We start from the raw sequence: 15,194 nt of genomic DNA, 5'->3' as shown, positions 1-15,194 counted from the left end.
CCTGAAGAAAGTAATCAGATTACAGTAACACGTTACTTAGTAACACGTTAGTGACAGCACTGGTTATATTTACAAAATGATCTATCTTTGGTTAAGTTAGTGTTAAATAATGCTCATGGTCATTATTCTTGCTATTATCAATATACATGTCACTTTAAAATCCCTCATCATATTCACGCATCACGTGCAGAATGCCAACTGAAACAAGAAGAAACGGACGGATTAAGTTGCAATGTTTATTTCAAAGGATGGAAATCAAATGCATCCAGTGTGGGGAAAAAATGGTGTTGTCCTCCTTTCTCCTTTTCCTCTGGGATTTATCAGGCAGTCAAGCCTAACAAATATTTTTCAAAAAAAAAATTATAATAAATATACTCAGATAAAGCACCAGATGATCACAATAGAATGACTTAAAGTCACATTTAACAGATCAAGTTACAAAGAAGTCATACTATTGTCCTAAATACAGTTTGTCGATTTGTGTGCAAAAAGACAAGAAAAACATTAAAACAACAACCTAGCTATTCCTAAATTAACATGACAAGAGTTAGGGGATTAACAAGCTTTTTGTTTAATTTGTTGCATAGCAGGATATACAAAGCAAATAGGCACTCACAGCCACCTTTCTATGTATCAAAGAAGTTAAATGATTTCAAGAGAATATATTAACCCGGGGAGAACTGACATGCATAAAGAAACAATAAGCTGTGCTACCTTTCACTGTTCTATATTGCAAAAATAAGATTTTAGAAGAAAAACAAAACAGAAAGTTACAAAGCACCACACGACTCACATTGACATCAAATTCATCTCTCCGTGGTGAGACAGAAAGACCTTTATTGGCATCCCCGAACCCTGCCCTGCACCGCAATAGCTTGGAGTACTTTGCGTCATGCAACTTTACAAAAATAAGCACCTGTGAAAGAACATGTTACATGTTGCATCATGTATTTATGGATGTCAGTCTCAGTGACGGACGAGGTAGCGTGGTCCACGTTGAGTTCAAATGGACTGATGTTCTAAAATCCCTCCACTATTTGGCTGCCGTTGACAGGGATAGATGTCCAGAGTTGGGTAGTAACGCATTACATTTACTTGAGTAATTTTTTGAGAAAAGTGTACTTTATTTTCTTAAATAGATTTGTGAAGAGATGCTCATTTTACTCCGCTACAGTGGGCTATCCTAGAGTAAATACATTTTTCCTCTTATTAGATTTTACTTCATTTTTGCCAGCGATGCCCACAGTGGCTCTACCAGTTTCACCAATGAGACGTCACAACAATAATCGCGATTCCATTATACTAATCAGATGTAACAATACAGTCATGTGACCACAGGCAAGCTTGCAGTTGGAAGCCCTACGTGGCATCTTTAAAGCAACACTTGGTAACTTTTCAGTTTTGGTGGCTTTTAGCAACGCAGGTGGGCAAAGGTTTTGCTTTAAGGAAGACTGCGTTTCCCATGAGGACCAGCGCACACCCGCATAGTGTTGTAAAATCATGATGGTCGCCTGCAGATGGATTAAACCTGTGGTCCCCAACCACCGATCCGTGACGCATTTGCTATTGGGCCGTAGAGAAATAATTTAATAACGGCTGCAATATGGCCTGTGGCTCTTGACACATCGATGTACCTGTCTACTCTATAGACCTGGGGTGGGCAAACCGGTCCTCGAGGGCTGCAGTGGGTCCTGGTCTTTGTTCAAACTTATTCAGCACAGACAGTTTAGCCAATGAGGTATCAGTGGAAACAAGAAGCACCTGACTGAAATCTACTGATTGCACTTGTAAGAAACCGGATAGGTGAAAGGATGTCCTTATGTTGGGTTTGAACAAAAACCTGCACCCACTGCGGCCCTTTGTGGAATAGTTTGCCCACCCCTGCTATAGACTAAGCCGAGTAAAGATTTGTATAGGTCGCCATCTAGTGGTTGGCCCCAATTACTAGGGTGTTTGCACACCTATAGCAGCCCAGCGCCAGTCAATGTAAACAGTAACTTTAGCTGCTGTTGGTTGTGTGCTGCGGGCGGTGACGTCTATGGACAGCTTTTTTACGGGGAAAAGGCCACCTGCTGAGCCAGAGGAGGAGCCAACAACCAAGTCCATTCTGCATAATATGTGACAAAAAGCTAGCAAACGAGGCAATAACAGCAAATGCACTGATAGCATCATACCTCATGGCGAACCGTATTACTAAAGCTAAGAAACATTTCACGATTGGAGAGGAACTCATTATGTTTGCAACCACAGATGTTTGCCGAAGTTTTAGGAGAGGCCAAAAGATTGATTCAGTGTATGGAGAGTGACATTTTCCATGCACGTCATATTTGTTTTTAGCCTCGACGTGTTATTTTCTGCCACACATTGTTGGTCCATGACAAAAATGCCCACATTACACCGGTCCGTGGCGCAAAAAAGTTTGGGGACCACCGGATTAAACAACATTTTTGTTTCTAGCGGCTGTGTGAAGCATGAAAAGTAATTAGGTAATGAATCCAGTTGTGGCTAAACAATAGCATATGACGGTTAGCCGTGTGGCTAACCTCCCCACCCCACTTGAACTTGTCAGCGCCGACGAGTGCCAGCGAGTGAAAGCTGGACCGATGTTTATTCTTGAGTATACTTTTATCCTGGTAGCCTCTGTTTTTTCCCCCCTCGGACAAAACTTTTCGTCTCTGTTGCTCTGCCATCTTTGCAGAAGAAACCGTTTGCATAAATTTCTGGCTTTATAATGAAAGGGAAAAGAGGGAAGTGACGTATGCCATAAAGCAGTCAACATATTTGTATTTTTTTTTTGTGTCGGGTTCCTGCCACCCTCTTCAAAGTTAATTAGTGCCAGTGAAAGCGATACAGACCCCCTCAAGATATAAAATAGGTTTCATTCATCTAGTTGTCTGTCGACACATCATCACGAATGTTATGAAAACATTTTATAAAGGTTGAAAAGTTACCTAGTGTTGCTTTAAAGCGCCATGAAAATTAAACTATTTGAGAAAGAGTCAACATTACTCGGAAGCGCAGATTTGAAGCACAGGACCGATAGACCACGGAAAACCGGTGATAAGTCGTTTTCATTTCATGGTAGGAAATGTTTTCTCCACTAGACGGGTAATGTTTCATTTCTCTAGATTTGTCTACCCATGTAATAGTTTACAATAATAATAATTAGGGCTGTCAAAGTTATCGCATTAGATGGCGGTAATTTTTTTTTTTAATTAATCACGTTAAAATATTTGACGCAATTAACGCACATGCCCCGCTCAAACAGATTAAAATGACAGCAGTGTAATGTCCGCTTGTTACTTGTTTTTTGGTGTTTGGCGCCCTCTGCTGGCGCTTGGGTCCAAATGATTTTATGGGTTTCAGCACGATGAGTGAGCATGGTGTAATTATTGACATCAACAATGGTGAGCTACTAGTTTATTTTTTGATTGAAATTTTTACAAATTTTAATAAAACGGAAAGATTAAGAGGGGTTTTAATATAAAATTTCTATAACTTGTACTTACATGTATCTTTTAAGAACTACAATTTTTTCTATCCATGGATCGCTTTAAAAGAATGTTAATAATGTTAATGCCATCTTGTTGATTCATTGTTATAATAAACAAATACAGTACTTATGTACCGTATGTTGAATGTATATATCCGTCTTGTGTCTTATCTTTCCATTCCAACAATAATTTACAGAAATATATGGAATATTTTATACATGGTTTGAACTGCGATTAATTAATTTTTAAGCTGTAATTAACTCGATTAAAAATTTTAATCGTTTGACAGCCCTAATAATAATAACAGTTGAAATAGATGATGTTGGGCTTAGAAAAAAGTATCACACATTGCTAAGCGAGCAGTTATTCACAATGTTTCTCATTACTTGAGTATTCTTTCCACTGAATATTTTTTTACTAGTACTTAAGTAATATTTTGGGATGACTTTTACTATTGTGATATTATTTTGAAGTAACGCTACTCTACCCACCTCTGGAGACGTCCAATCCATTGCACTGGATGCGTGATCGTTGCCAGCCCTCCTAGTTCAAATTGGTTGGATATCTATTGTCAAAGGCAGCCATTATTATTTGTTTTTGAATGAATTCATTAAACTAATCGACAAACGTATAACACCCCGCTTCTTCATACTGTAATTAGAATAAAAAGCCACACTCCACATTGGTTCCACAGTTTGTCAAACTTCAAAGATGTTAATTTCTGGGAGGCTTAAAAATGTGCTGGTCCTTGGAGTGTTGTGATGAAAGCACACCTGGTAACTGCATGATCTGTCTCCTTTAATTGGGTATAAAACTTATCATCTGATAAACAAGGTAACCACTTCTAATTAAAAAATCTTTATTTGGACATTCACGTTTTAGTTGGGCGGGAGCAGGGAAGTTTGGACCTCAGTGAGTCCGAACATGTCAAACAAACATGTCAAACAAAAAGGAGTGATTCGGATTTGACCAATTCTTAAAATGTCCAACATTCTATGTCTAAACTTTGAAATCTTTGGATGTGTTCTGAGTTGGAAGGCACAATAAATATCTTGCCACAGGGCCAGAAAAGTCCTCAGTACTCGTATGTACAACGTGGCTGATCGGGGTCAGCTGTCAGTTCAATAGTCTCAGGATGTGCATATACCCGCTGACGTTTTTCTTTTTCCTTTCTTTATAAGAAGCAGACTGGCCCGATATCAATGCCGAATTCTTGATTTGGGCCTCCAATGTCCACAGGGGCGATATCCACAACGGGAAGTCTGGCTGTTTTCTGTGTCCTGTACTCAAACACTGTCTTGCCCCAGTTGCCATTTGCTTGCTGTAAAAAAATGAAAGTCAAAAAACACTTTAGTCTCAGGAATGTTGCACATGCACCAACTCTACCGGGTAATGAGTGAAACACACTAGTACTGGAACGATTAATCAATTAACTCGAGAATTCAATTAGAAAAAAATATTGAAATTAAATTTTATTGCTTCGACTATTCGTTTAATTAAAGTGGCGTTGTAATGGTTTATTTTGAAAGTGTTTGCATTTAGTTTTATTGATTTGGGGGGGATACACTGCCCTCTGATCTGCCCCATTTTACATGGTTGAATCCAACTGCTCCCTGTTAAGACCAACATAAGTTAAGTTTTTGTTTGAGCTAATGTTTTTTAATCCATTCGTAATTTCGTTTATAGATATTTTTATCTGTTTTTTTTGTGGGAATATGTGTTTGAACCTTTTGTTAAGAGCATTGTAAAAAAAATGTTTTTAAAATTTTAAAAAAAGTTAGCATTTTATAGTATTTAAGCTAGCTGACGTTTCCTATGTAAGTGAGCCAATTGTTCTTTTGTTGTAGATCACAGGTGTCAAACTGATTCCAGAAAGGGCCAAGTGGGTGCAGGTTTGCTTTCCAACCAATGAAGGGGATACCTTTATACCAATCAGATCTTTTACATGTGTAATCAGTTAATCATTGTCAGGTGCTGCTTGTTTTAGCAGAAAGTTCATTGGTTAAACTCTCTGCGCGGTACCGGTTGGAACAAAATCCAGCACCCACTTGGCCCTTTCTGGAATCGGTTTGACACCTGTGTTGTAGATAGATCCTTTTTTTTTCAATACCAGGTTGAGGCTCAGCTCAGGTAGATTAATTTTTCATGTTCCTTATCCGATTACTCGATTATTCGAACTAACTAGTTCATCGATTACAAAAACGGGCAGTTAGCCGAAAATTACCTGATTATTTGAATGTAAAGTTACACTATTGCGTAAGGATACAAAATCCAACATAGCGGGGATCACAATACAAAGCTTTTTAAGTTGAAAATTATTGTAAATAAATGCGTAAATCCCTTAATTTCTATAGATATGAACGTTAAACAGTCTAGATTCATAGTTAGAAGCAAAAAAAACGGGCGGTTATTATTCATTTTTCTTAAATATTTCAAGCTAAAGCTACGCTAATTTTTTCATTCATTTTATTTTTTACACGTTTCAAAGTGCGTGCATGGTGCTATTTTATATAATAATTACCTTGAATATTCGACCAAATCACTCTCAAGAAACTCCTGCCTACTTGTATGCACTAAAACTGTTTCCACCTAAATCCGGCATTAGAACGCAGGGTATGTTTGAGTTTATCGCAGTTAAAGCTTGCAGCCCAAGACACTCTGCCGTGCCTGGCCCCCTACGGGAAGCCGTGGCGCAATGTCTGTAGGAACATTCTCGTCAAATGACAGTGAAGTCTAGGTTGTCAACTAAAACTAAACAAAATTTGTATGAGATTTCATCTACTAAAACTAGACGAAGACAAAAACATTTTGAAATGGCTAAAATATGACCAAGACTAATATGTATGTATTTTCGTCCAAAAGACTAAGACAACAATTAAAAGGGCTGCTAAAAAACAACACTTGTCTCTCATTAAAAGCACATTTGCTGAGTTTTTATTTAGCAGTTGCAGTCATATAGCTTTATTGCTGTATTATTATTATTATTTTACTTTCAATTTCATTTAGTTATTTTGTCTTCTTATCTTGGTGAAGTTCTGCTCTCACCCCCTTTTTAGTAGCACTGGTTTTACACGGATGCTGTGTAAATTTGACGAAAGAATATTGAAATATTGAATTTCACAATCTATCTCTTTAATCCTGATTTTTATGCTTATAGAAACTAATGGCTGTATGGGAAAATAAATTAATTTGAAAAGGGTATCTACGTATGTTTCGAAGGTCCTCTATTTTATATTTTTTCAATAATGTAGAACGATGCCTAACATTAGTTGTACAGTGATCACTCAGAACTTTGCGCTTCAAACTTCAGTGCAATGGAGTTGTTTATTAAAGTTAACGATGATTGACAGAGAGTTAAGGTTTGATCTTGCCAGAGACGCCTGTAAACCGAGGCTTCAAAGCACCGCACGCATCAACATTGTTTAACTTGTTAAACAGTTGGTGTGGCAACTCATTGTGTGTAAGTGAGCACCTTGATTTGATTTGAGTGGACTCACACAATGAAGCATGTAATCAAGGCAAGCATTTTTCTACTTCTTTAAAGGGATTGGGCGTCTAATTTTTCTCTTGTTTAAAATAATTGTGTGGGACAGTAAAATGTTTATTATCGGAATTATTACATTTGAAGTGCTTAAAATCCATTTATATATATATATTTTTTATTATTATACTTGAAAAAAACTGAAAATACGTGTCTTATATGTACCTCTTTCCAATGATGAATCTGAATAAATACATTGAACACAAACACAAAAAAATTGGGGAGCCATACTTTGCTTTTTTCACTTATCACGGCGGGTTCTGTTCCCCATTAACCGCATAAAAACGAGGGATCACTGTACTACTAATGATAAACATGCTACAACAACAATATGCGTACCGTAATTTTTGGACTATAAGCCGCTACTTTTTTCCTTCATTTTGATACCTGTGGCTTATAGTCCAGTGCGGCTTATTTGTTGATTTTTTTTAGGTAAGACTTTATTTGACAGCGGTGTCATAAGACTGTCATAAGATCATCAAAATTATGACATGACATTATCATAGACTTTACTGAATGCTTATGTCATTAAGTGTCATTTGGCAAATTATGTCACTAACTCAATTTTTGTCTGTCTTGGATCTTTTGCATCCATTCAAAAGTGAGATCATTTGCAAGATAACACTTAATGACATCTGTTATAAGCATTCATGAATGCTCAGGACAGAGACATGTCATAATTATGATTGTGTAATGACAGTCTTATGGCACCACTGTCAAATAAAGTGTTAGCAAATACCATAACTAGCAATTGATGAAACAATTGGAACAGTAACGAAAGAAATATTTAGCACAGAACATGATTTTCGATTGTTATTTACATCTGTAGCGCATGCTAGGAGGCATGTTGGATGACAACAGTCAACAGCAGGTGGCAACAGAGGTTGACTGTCTCCCCCAAGGGAGCAGTGATGGCCAAATGAAGCTTCTTGAAGCAATAAAGCTTTGCACTAATTGGTTCAAAGTTTAATTTGGTCCCTTATGACAGTCGATCGTATGATGCCGCTGTCAAATAAGGTTGTACCGGTTAATATCTATTGGTGTAAATATCCCATAACCAAACACATTCGGTTTGTCAGCAGGTTGAAATGTGAATATAATTGTAATTTTGTGATGAAATTTAAAGAGAACGATGTCACGTGTGCGATCAGGAAACTTACAGTGCAGGAGTCTTCCACTACGGTGTATCTAAAGCGGTTGTTTCCCTCTGCTTTGAGGTCCAGGTCATTGGAGGCTTTTAGTACCACAGCCTTCTTCAAATTGCCTGTCTTCAGGTCCTTGTAGCCCACAGAGTTCTTGCAGTGGTAAGTGATGGACTGGGATGCTTCTTTGGAAAGCAGGCGAATGAAAGTCATCTGGACTCTGAGGGCATTTGCCGACTGGTCTTTGTTTCCATACGTGAACTGCAAACGAGTGACGACACAATACATTTTAATTCATTCGTTCTGGCTGCCATAAAAATGCCAGGAAAATAAATAAATAATGAAGATTTAACAAATTCAATTTTATTTTTCTTTTCACATAACAAAAGGAAGGTACAACAAAAACTAACGGCAGTAAATTTCCTAATTTCAAGCTCTGTCAATATTTTCATCATCACTTGAATAATGAAATTATACTTATGACATCACACACACTCGCATTCAAGGTGTGCACATAGGTGGGATCACATATTTATTTGTTATGAATCGCTTGGCTGTGGACAAAAGTGGACTCGGAGAGTAAGAAAGTTATTTACAACCCTTAATAATACATAATGAAAAAAGTTAAAAATGAACTACAACCGCCTGACTCCCTCTAATGGCTAACTCGGAACCTACAGGCAACAATAAGTCTGCAATTAATTGAAGCAATTAATCGGCATGAGACAAAAAAATTGGGCTATGATATGATGCGTATACATACCTAGAATATACCTACCTAATTTCATTGTGATCTGTCAACAAATAACCAGTGTTGGGCATGTTACCTTAAAAAAGTAATTAGTTATAGTTACTCACTACTTCTTCCTAAAAGTAACTGAGTTACACACTGAATTACTCTATAGTAAAAGTAACTAGTTACCAGGGAAAGTAACTATTTCCGTTTAAAAAAAAAATTGTTGGATGTCAAAGAATTTCAAATTTTCTGAGCAGTATTCGAGTCAGTTGAATAGTGAAGAACAGACAGGTAGTTGTGTTATAGAACCTTGTAATATTTATTGCATCTCACCAGCAACAGATTTATCCTACATTTGAAGAGCAACAAAAGTAAACAGATTTGAATTGCTTACCACAGATGTCAACAAAAGCTTTGCCCCGGGACATAAATTACACTTTACATGCACGTTCTTTCCTTTAATTTCGACCAACTTGAAATAGTGTTTATATATAAAGGACAAATTTTCCTCTGAATGCTCTGCCATCATATCCCTCTGCATCTGTTCTGCGTGTGTGTGTTTGCCGCACGCGCTGTTCCGGTTTATGTGTGAAAACATCGGCTCTGGAGTACGTGCGCTATTAGGCTCGAGCGTTTACATCACAGAATGGGGGATCATGTGAGATTTGACAACAACGCAGCCATATTGGAAGCAGGTCTGGCTTGCGGGACATTAAACTTTCGATAAAGAGACAAACTCGTTACTAAGGCGAAGAACAGATATGTGATCAAACTTAAGGATGTGAACAATAAGGTTGTTCCGATCATGTTTTTTTGCTCCCGATCCGATCCCGATCGTTTTAGTTTGAGTATCTGCCGATCCCGATATTTCCCGATCCGATTGCTTTTTTTTTGTGCTCCCGATTCAATTCCAATCATTCCTGATAAATTTTCCCGATCATATACATTTTGGCAATGCATTAAGAAAAAAATGAATAAAACTCGGACAAATATGTACATTCAATATACAGTACATAAGCACTGTATTTGTTTATTATGACAATAAATCCTCAAGATGGCATTTACATTATTAACATTCTTTCTGTGAGAGGGATCCACGGATAGAAAGACTTGTAATTCTTAAAGGATAAATGTAACTTTGTGTATTGTGACTAAATATTACCATCTAGTGTATTTGTTGAGCTTTCAGTAAATGATACTGTAGCCATTTAACTGTTGTGCCCAAATGCATGATGGGAAGTGCACCCATGACTGTGCGTAGTGGTACCAATTGATATATCTTCTCTGCGTTGTGAAATAACATAGGGTGTTAAGAAAAAGATCAATTACTAGCTTTCTTCCCCACATTATTTCCCACGATATTTCAAATCGTAGGGAGCGGGATTGCAAGGCTTTAGCCAATTAAAAAAATGATCCAAAGGCTGCCAAAATTCACTCTACTCATTTTACGCTGCATTTTAGCTCTATATATAGGTAAGACGGTGCCATTACAGATTGAACGCGACAATGCGTGAGTGGGTCGTGTAGCGCATGCGTTAATATCGTTAAATATTTTAACGTGATAAATTTTTTTAAAAATTAATTACTGCCATTAACGGGATAAATTTGATAACCCTACCTTAAGCCTAAACTAAAGACTCTGAGTGAGTGTAACATATTATGTCTGTAACGTTAAATACAATTAGAAAACGATTTAATTAAAAAATATACTGTATATATATTAAAAAAAGGCGTGTCCGATATTTTTTTGCCGATTTCGATACTTTGAAAATGACGTGATCGGATGCCGATCGATCGGGACATCTCTAGTGAACAATGTTGACCCTTACGAGCAAGCCGACGACAAATGGAGTAAAGATGTCGACGGGCTTCTACAATCAGGCGAAATGGACATTCTGCTGTATTTATTGTTTGGTGTATGTTACTAAACTCATCAGCCATTCCGAAATTACAAGTAGCTACAAAGCTACGAACAGTTTTGCCGCGGATGGGTGCAGGACCTGCACATTATGACCATATCAAACGGTAACTCCATCGTTCTTGCCAAGGTAGGCTATGTATGTTTACTATTTTCATTGCCATGAACCTGAGCGCACCCTAAGTCTTGGATGACAAATAAACAGAGCAGAGTAGACTCGCTACGGCTGGTAGTTTCTCCAATTTATTCAAAGTAAGTAACTCACCGCTTTTGACCGTCAGTAACGGTAACGGCGTTGTAAAGGCGGAAAAAATAATTAGTGAGATTACCCCGTTACTGAAAAAATAACGAATAGAGGTGTGTGAAATTTCCGATTCGGCCGTGGAAGATTCGAGAACGATTCACAAACATCCAAATTCCGATTATTGAAATATGTCAAGTAAAGCTGAAGTAAAACACACTCAGCGCGCCGTGCGGTCATCGGGACCATTACCCGGCCCCTTGGGTAATGCCAATGCTCAACTCACGGCTCTAGCTCAACTCATGCCCCGAGATAAAAAAACAACAACAACATACCTGACTGCTGCCGAAAGCTGCTACAAAGTACGTCCACAATACATAATGTTAAGGTAGATATCGTATTTATATAGGAGTAGATGTATAATAGACTCGGTGGCGATAGCAGCACATGTAGAGAAAGCTAGATGCGGGCGTTAGTAAACGGCCGCCATCTTAAAGCAGTGGACTTCCCTGCAAGGTTGTTGTAGCGAACCTTCCAAGCGAACCTAATTAACTTTTTATCTAAAATACTCCTAAATTGGTAAAATAATGACTTGAATCTATCTTTAAAATAGTTTTAAAACTTTCACATGTCGAAAGTAGACAAAAGGGAAATTATGGAATAACAGGAGCAATTTTAACAACTTTAACGGTTGATTGAAAACATTAAATTAATTGAATGTAGTATAAAGCTGCTGATACAGAATGGGGATTTGAGTATATTATTTATTGGTTTTAACTGTTAACTTGATACTGAAATAGTCGTTTATTTAAGCCTGCGAGATTTTTTTTTTTTTTTACAGTTTTTGTAACTAATGTACAAAAGATTAGCAGCTAATAGCGGGGGGGGGGGGGGGGGGGGTGTCATCAATAATCGATTTATAATCGAATCGTAGCCTCTGAATCGTAATCGAATCGTTAGGTGCCCAAAGATTCCCACCTCTAGTTATTAATAACGGCGTTATTCCCAACACTGCGAATAACTGAGGAGGATTTTCAGTTCCAAATTAATTCATGTAATTAATCAGCTCTCAAACTGTAAAATTTCCAAGAAATATGGACTTTTAATCGCCCGTAGAGTCACAATTCACTAGCTCTTCCTGTTTATCATACGAGCTAAAGCTGTACTTGCTGTTGGCTCAGCAGTATATGGGACAGGGTAAACACTTATACTATACATAAAATGTGTGTAAAGTCATGTAGGATTTTTTATTCTTACGGTATTTTTCCAAACCTTTTCCACAGACAACATTATTATGACACCCTTGGAACGGATTCAATTGTGGATAAAAATGCATAATACGCCAGCTTTAATATCAAGGCAAACACTCACCTGTGTTCCTCCATTAATGTCAGCTCCAAACCAAACAGGTTTGTTCTTGGATGAGCTCCACCAGTTTTTACGAGGTAGGCTTGATGGGTTGGCTGAGATGCAGGTCTCCCCTGTCTCCAGGTTGCAGTACACTTTGATGGCATCCTCTGCACTACCTTGGTTGGGGTCCACCCAGTATTCTCCTACATCACACATTAAAAATAAAGGGAAGCATAAATGACATTTTATTAGTTTTAGTTCACTGTGATTTCAGGGACACTTGTAAGTCAAAATCATACCCAAAGGGTCAAGTGAAAAGTCGAGGCATAAAAAAATCCAAAGAGACTTTTATGCATGTAAAACGACTGAATGTTTTTAACTAATTGACTTGGCAGAATATTCGAAGATAGCCATGACCCAACTCACAAATGTGAATTACTCTGCTTTGTCTGGATGTTGGGATATTATCGTTCACTGTCAGGAATATCTCTACCCTTTCTCTTCCTCCACATTGTTGTTGTTGCAGTAAGCCAACCACTTGAATATATACATACACATGGATGGCCAGATTCCAAAATACTTTTTCCATTCCTTCCTATAGGAAATTGCTATTTTCAAACATTAGGTAGGCCTATGTCAAATACATCAGCGAGTTAACTCATGTTGCTTCTTAAACACATGAAATATTGCCTTTGATTTAAAAATCTATAATATTTAGTACATGTTTTGACCTACGGAGGGCGCCGTGTTTTATGCACGCAATGGACGCTCGGGGTGATGATGTAGAGTGATCCCTCGATACTTGCCGCTTCAAACTTCGCGCCCTCAGTCCATCGCAGATTTTCATTCATTTAAAAAAAACAAAACAGATGAGCTGTCCCGAGCTGATCGCATAGTCTCACGCTCGCTCGCTCCCTCCCTCCCTCCCTCTCTCTGCTCTTTGTTCGTCAGAGAGTGAACTGGAGTTGCTTATTAAAGTAAACAATGATTGACAGAGGGTTAAGCTTTGATCTTGCCAGAGACTTGACCTTCAAAGCGCCACTTGCATCAGTCAGTGTTTTAATTTGTGAAACAGTTGCTGTGGCAACTCATTGTGTGTAAGTGAGCAGCTTGAGCGGATTTGAGTGGACTCACGCAATGAAGCCTTTAATAAAGACAAGCATTTTTCTACTTTATTCTTGTTTAAAAATAATTTGGTGGGACAGTAACATGTTTAAAACTTATCATAATTATTACATTTAAATTGCTTATAAAACCATTTCTTAAAATATTTATATACATAATTTTTTTTTTATTATACTTTAGGGATCAAGGTATAAAAAAACATCTTATTTGTAGCTCTTTCCAATGATAGATCTGAATCAATACATTGAAGGAAAAAACTTTTTTTTTTTCGCGTGTTTTCACTTATCGAGATGGGTTCTGGTCCCCATTAACAGCGAAAAACGAGTGATCACTGTAGTTTGTCACTGTCACTTGACAGACACTACCGGTGTTCTGCAGTTCCTTCCTACGCGGCGAGACGTCCAACACATGCGCATATCGGTTAAAAACGGCGAGTACTTACTATTTGTTTTTTATTGAGTCTTTGATTACCTTTTCGTTGTCTCAAAACACTTTTTGCATGTTTTCCTCTCAAACTTTTAAGCATAATGTTTAGTTGCGGTAGCTTTAAGCAGATTGTTGTTGTACTTTGGATGTCAAATTCGCCGTCTTGTAGATGTTTTGCCAGTGTAGCACATTTTGGCAGAACCCCGGTTTTGTCCTAGTCTTGTCTCATCATATCCCATCTTTCCTGTTCATTTTGCTTTTGCTGCTCGTTTTGTGAAATATCGACAGTGCCGATATGCTCAATAATGTTCCTCTTGGGGTCAAATTGAAAGGGCTGAACAGATGACATGTTTACGTCGCTAGAGTCGTACTTTGGAAGCTCAGCAGCGTAAATAAGTGACGTCACCGCCCTGCGACGTCAATCACAATGGCGGCCTACAAGTTAAACTAATTTTACAAATTGTATAAAAATGAAAACATCAAGAGGGGTTTTAATATCAAATTATCTTTACTCATAATAATGTTTATCTTTTAAGACCCACAAGACGTTCTATCCGTGGTTCCCTTAAGGCTTCTGATTGGTAATGTTGTGCTCAAGACCTCCACCAATACATAACATAAACCAGAAATCACTGAAACCAAGTCAAGATCGACCCTTTTAAGAATCAAGACTATCCATGTCCACACGTAGCAGGGTGTTTGGCAAAAAGAAGATATTTTTCTATGGTTTGACCTATCATCCACACGCGCGCGCAGATTTAAACCAGGGTTCTTAAAAACGACGGGGAAGGTGAAGATTTGCGAATTCTGCGTTTGTGGCTCTATCATGTGGACACTGATAACCGAAGATGTACGTCTCTGGCTGCGACAAATTTTGTCCTCACGTCACACATGGGACCAATTTTTACATTTGGAGTATATTAAATAAGCGCTTTTTTGCTTCCATTTTTTTTTTTTTTTTTTTCACAAACTCTTGTTGTGTTTCTTATTGAATAATGGGTATTTTGGACAATTATTTTATTTTTTTGAATGTACTTAAAAATGAATGAAAGCGGTTGGCTGTGGAAGTTTTTTTTTTGTTTTTTTTTCCTACACAAACGTGCAGGTGTGGACGCAATTATTTTCCCCCGACGTATTAAGGCAGAAGCCTCGTTTTTAAAAAACCCTGCTACGTGTGGACATGGCCTAGACTGAGGCAAGAAGATTGCTGAGTATTTAGAC

General features: G+C 37.8%; 1 protein-coding gene across 2 annotated transcripts in view; it reads right to left on the bottom strand.

Annotated features, from left to right (window-relative positions):
- Positions 1-235: 235 nt before the first annotated feature.
- col5a2a (collagen, type V, alpha 2a) overlaps positions 236-15,194 on the bottom strand; it is an 86,971-nt gene continuing 72,012 nt past the window's right edge. For both annotated transcript variants that reach the window (XM_057852217.1, XM_057852218.1), the window contains exons 52-54: positions 12,444-12,625; positions 8,196-8,438; positions 236-4,815 (exon numbers count right to left, since the gene is read on the bottom strand). In XM_057852217.1, the coding sequence (XP_057708200.1) occupies positions 4,669-4,815; positions 8,196-8,438; positions 12,444-12,625 (572 nt within the window). In that variant the 3' untranslated portion in view covers positions 236-4,668. The remainder of the gene's footprint in view (positions 4,816-8,195; positions 8,439-12,443; positions 12,626-15,194) is intronic.

The sequence above is a fragment of the Corythoichthys intestinalis genome, chromosome 12 (genome assembly GCF_030265065.1).
Source record: "Corythoichthys intestinalis isolate RoL2023-P3 chromosome 12, ASM3026506v1, whole genome shotgun sequence".
Classification (NCBI taxonomy): domain Eukaryota; kingdom Metazoa; phylum Chordata; class Actinopteri; order Syngnathiformes; family Syngnathidae; genus Corythoichthys; species Corythoichthys intestinalis.
Note: the sequence above shows the minus strand (reverse complement) of the source record. Positions and strands in the feature narration are given on the sequence as shown.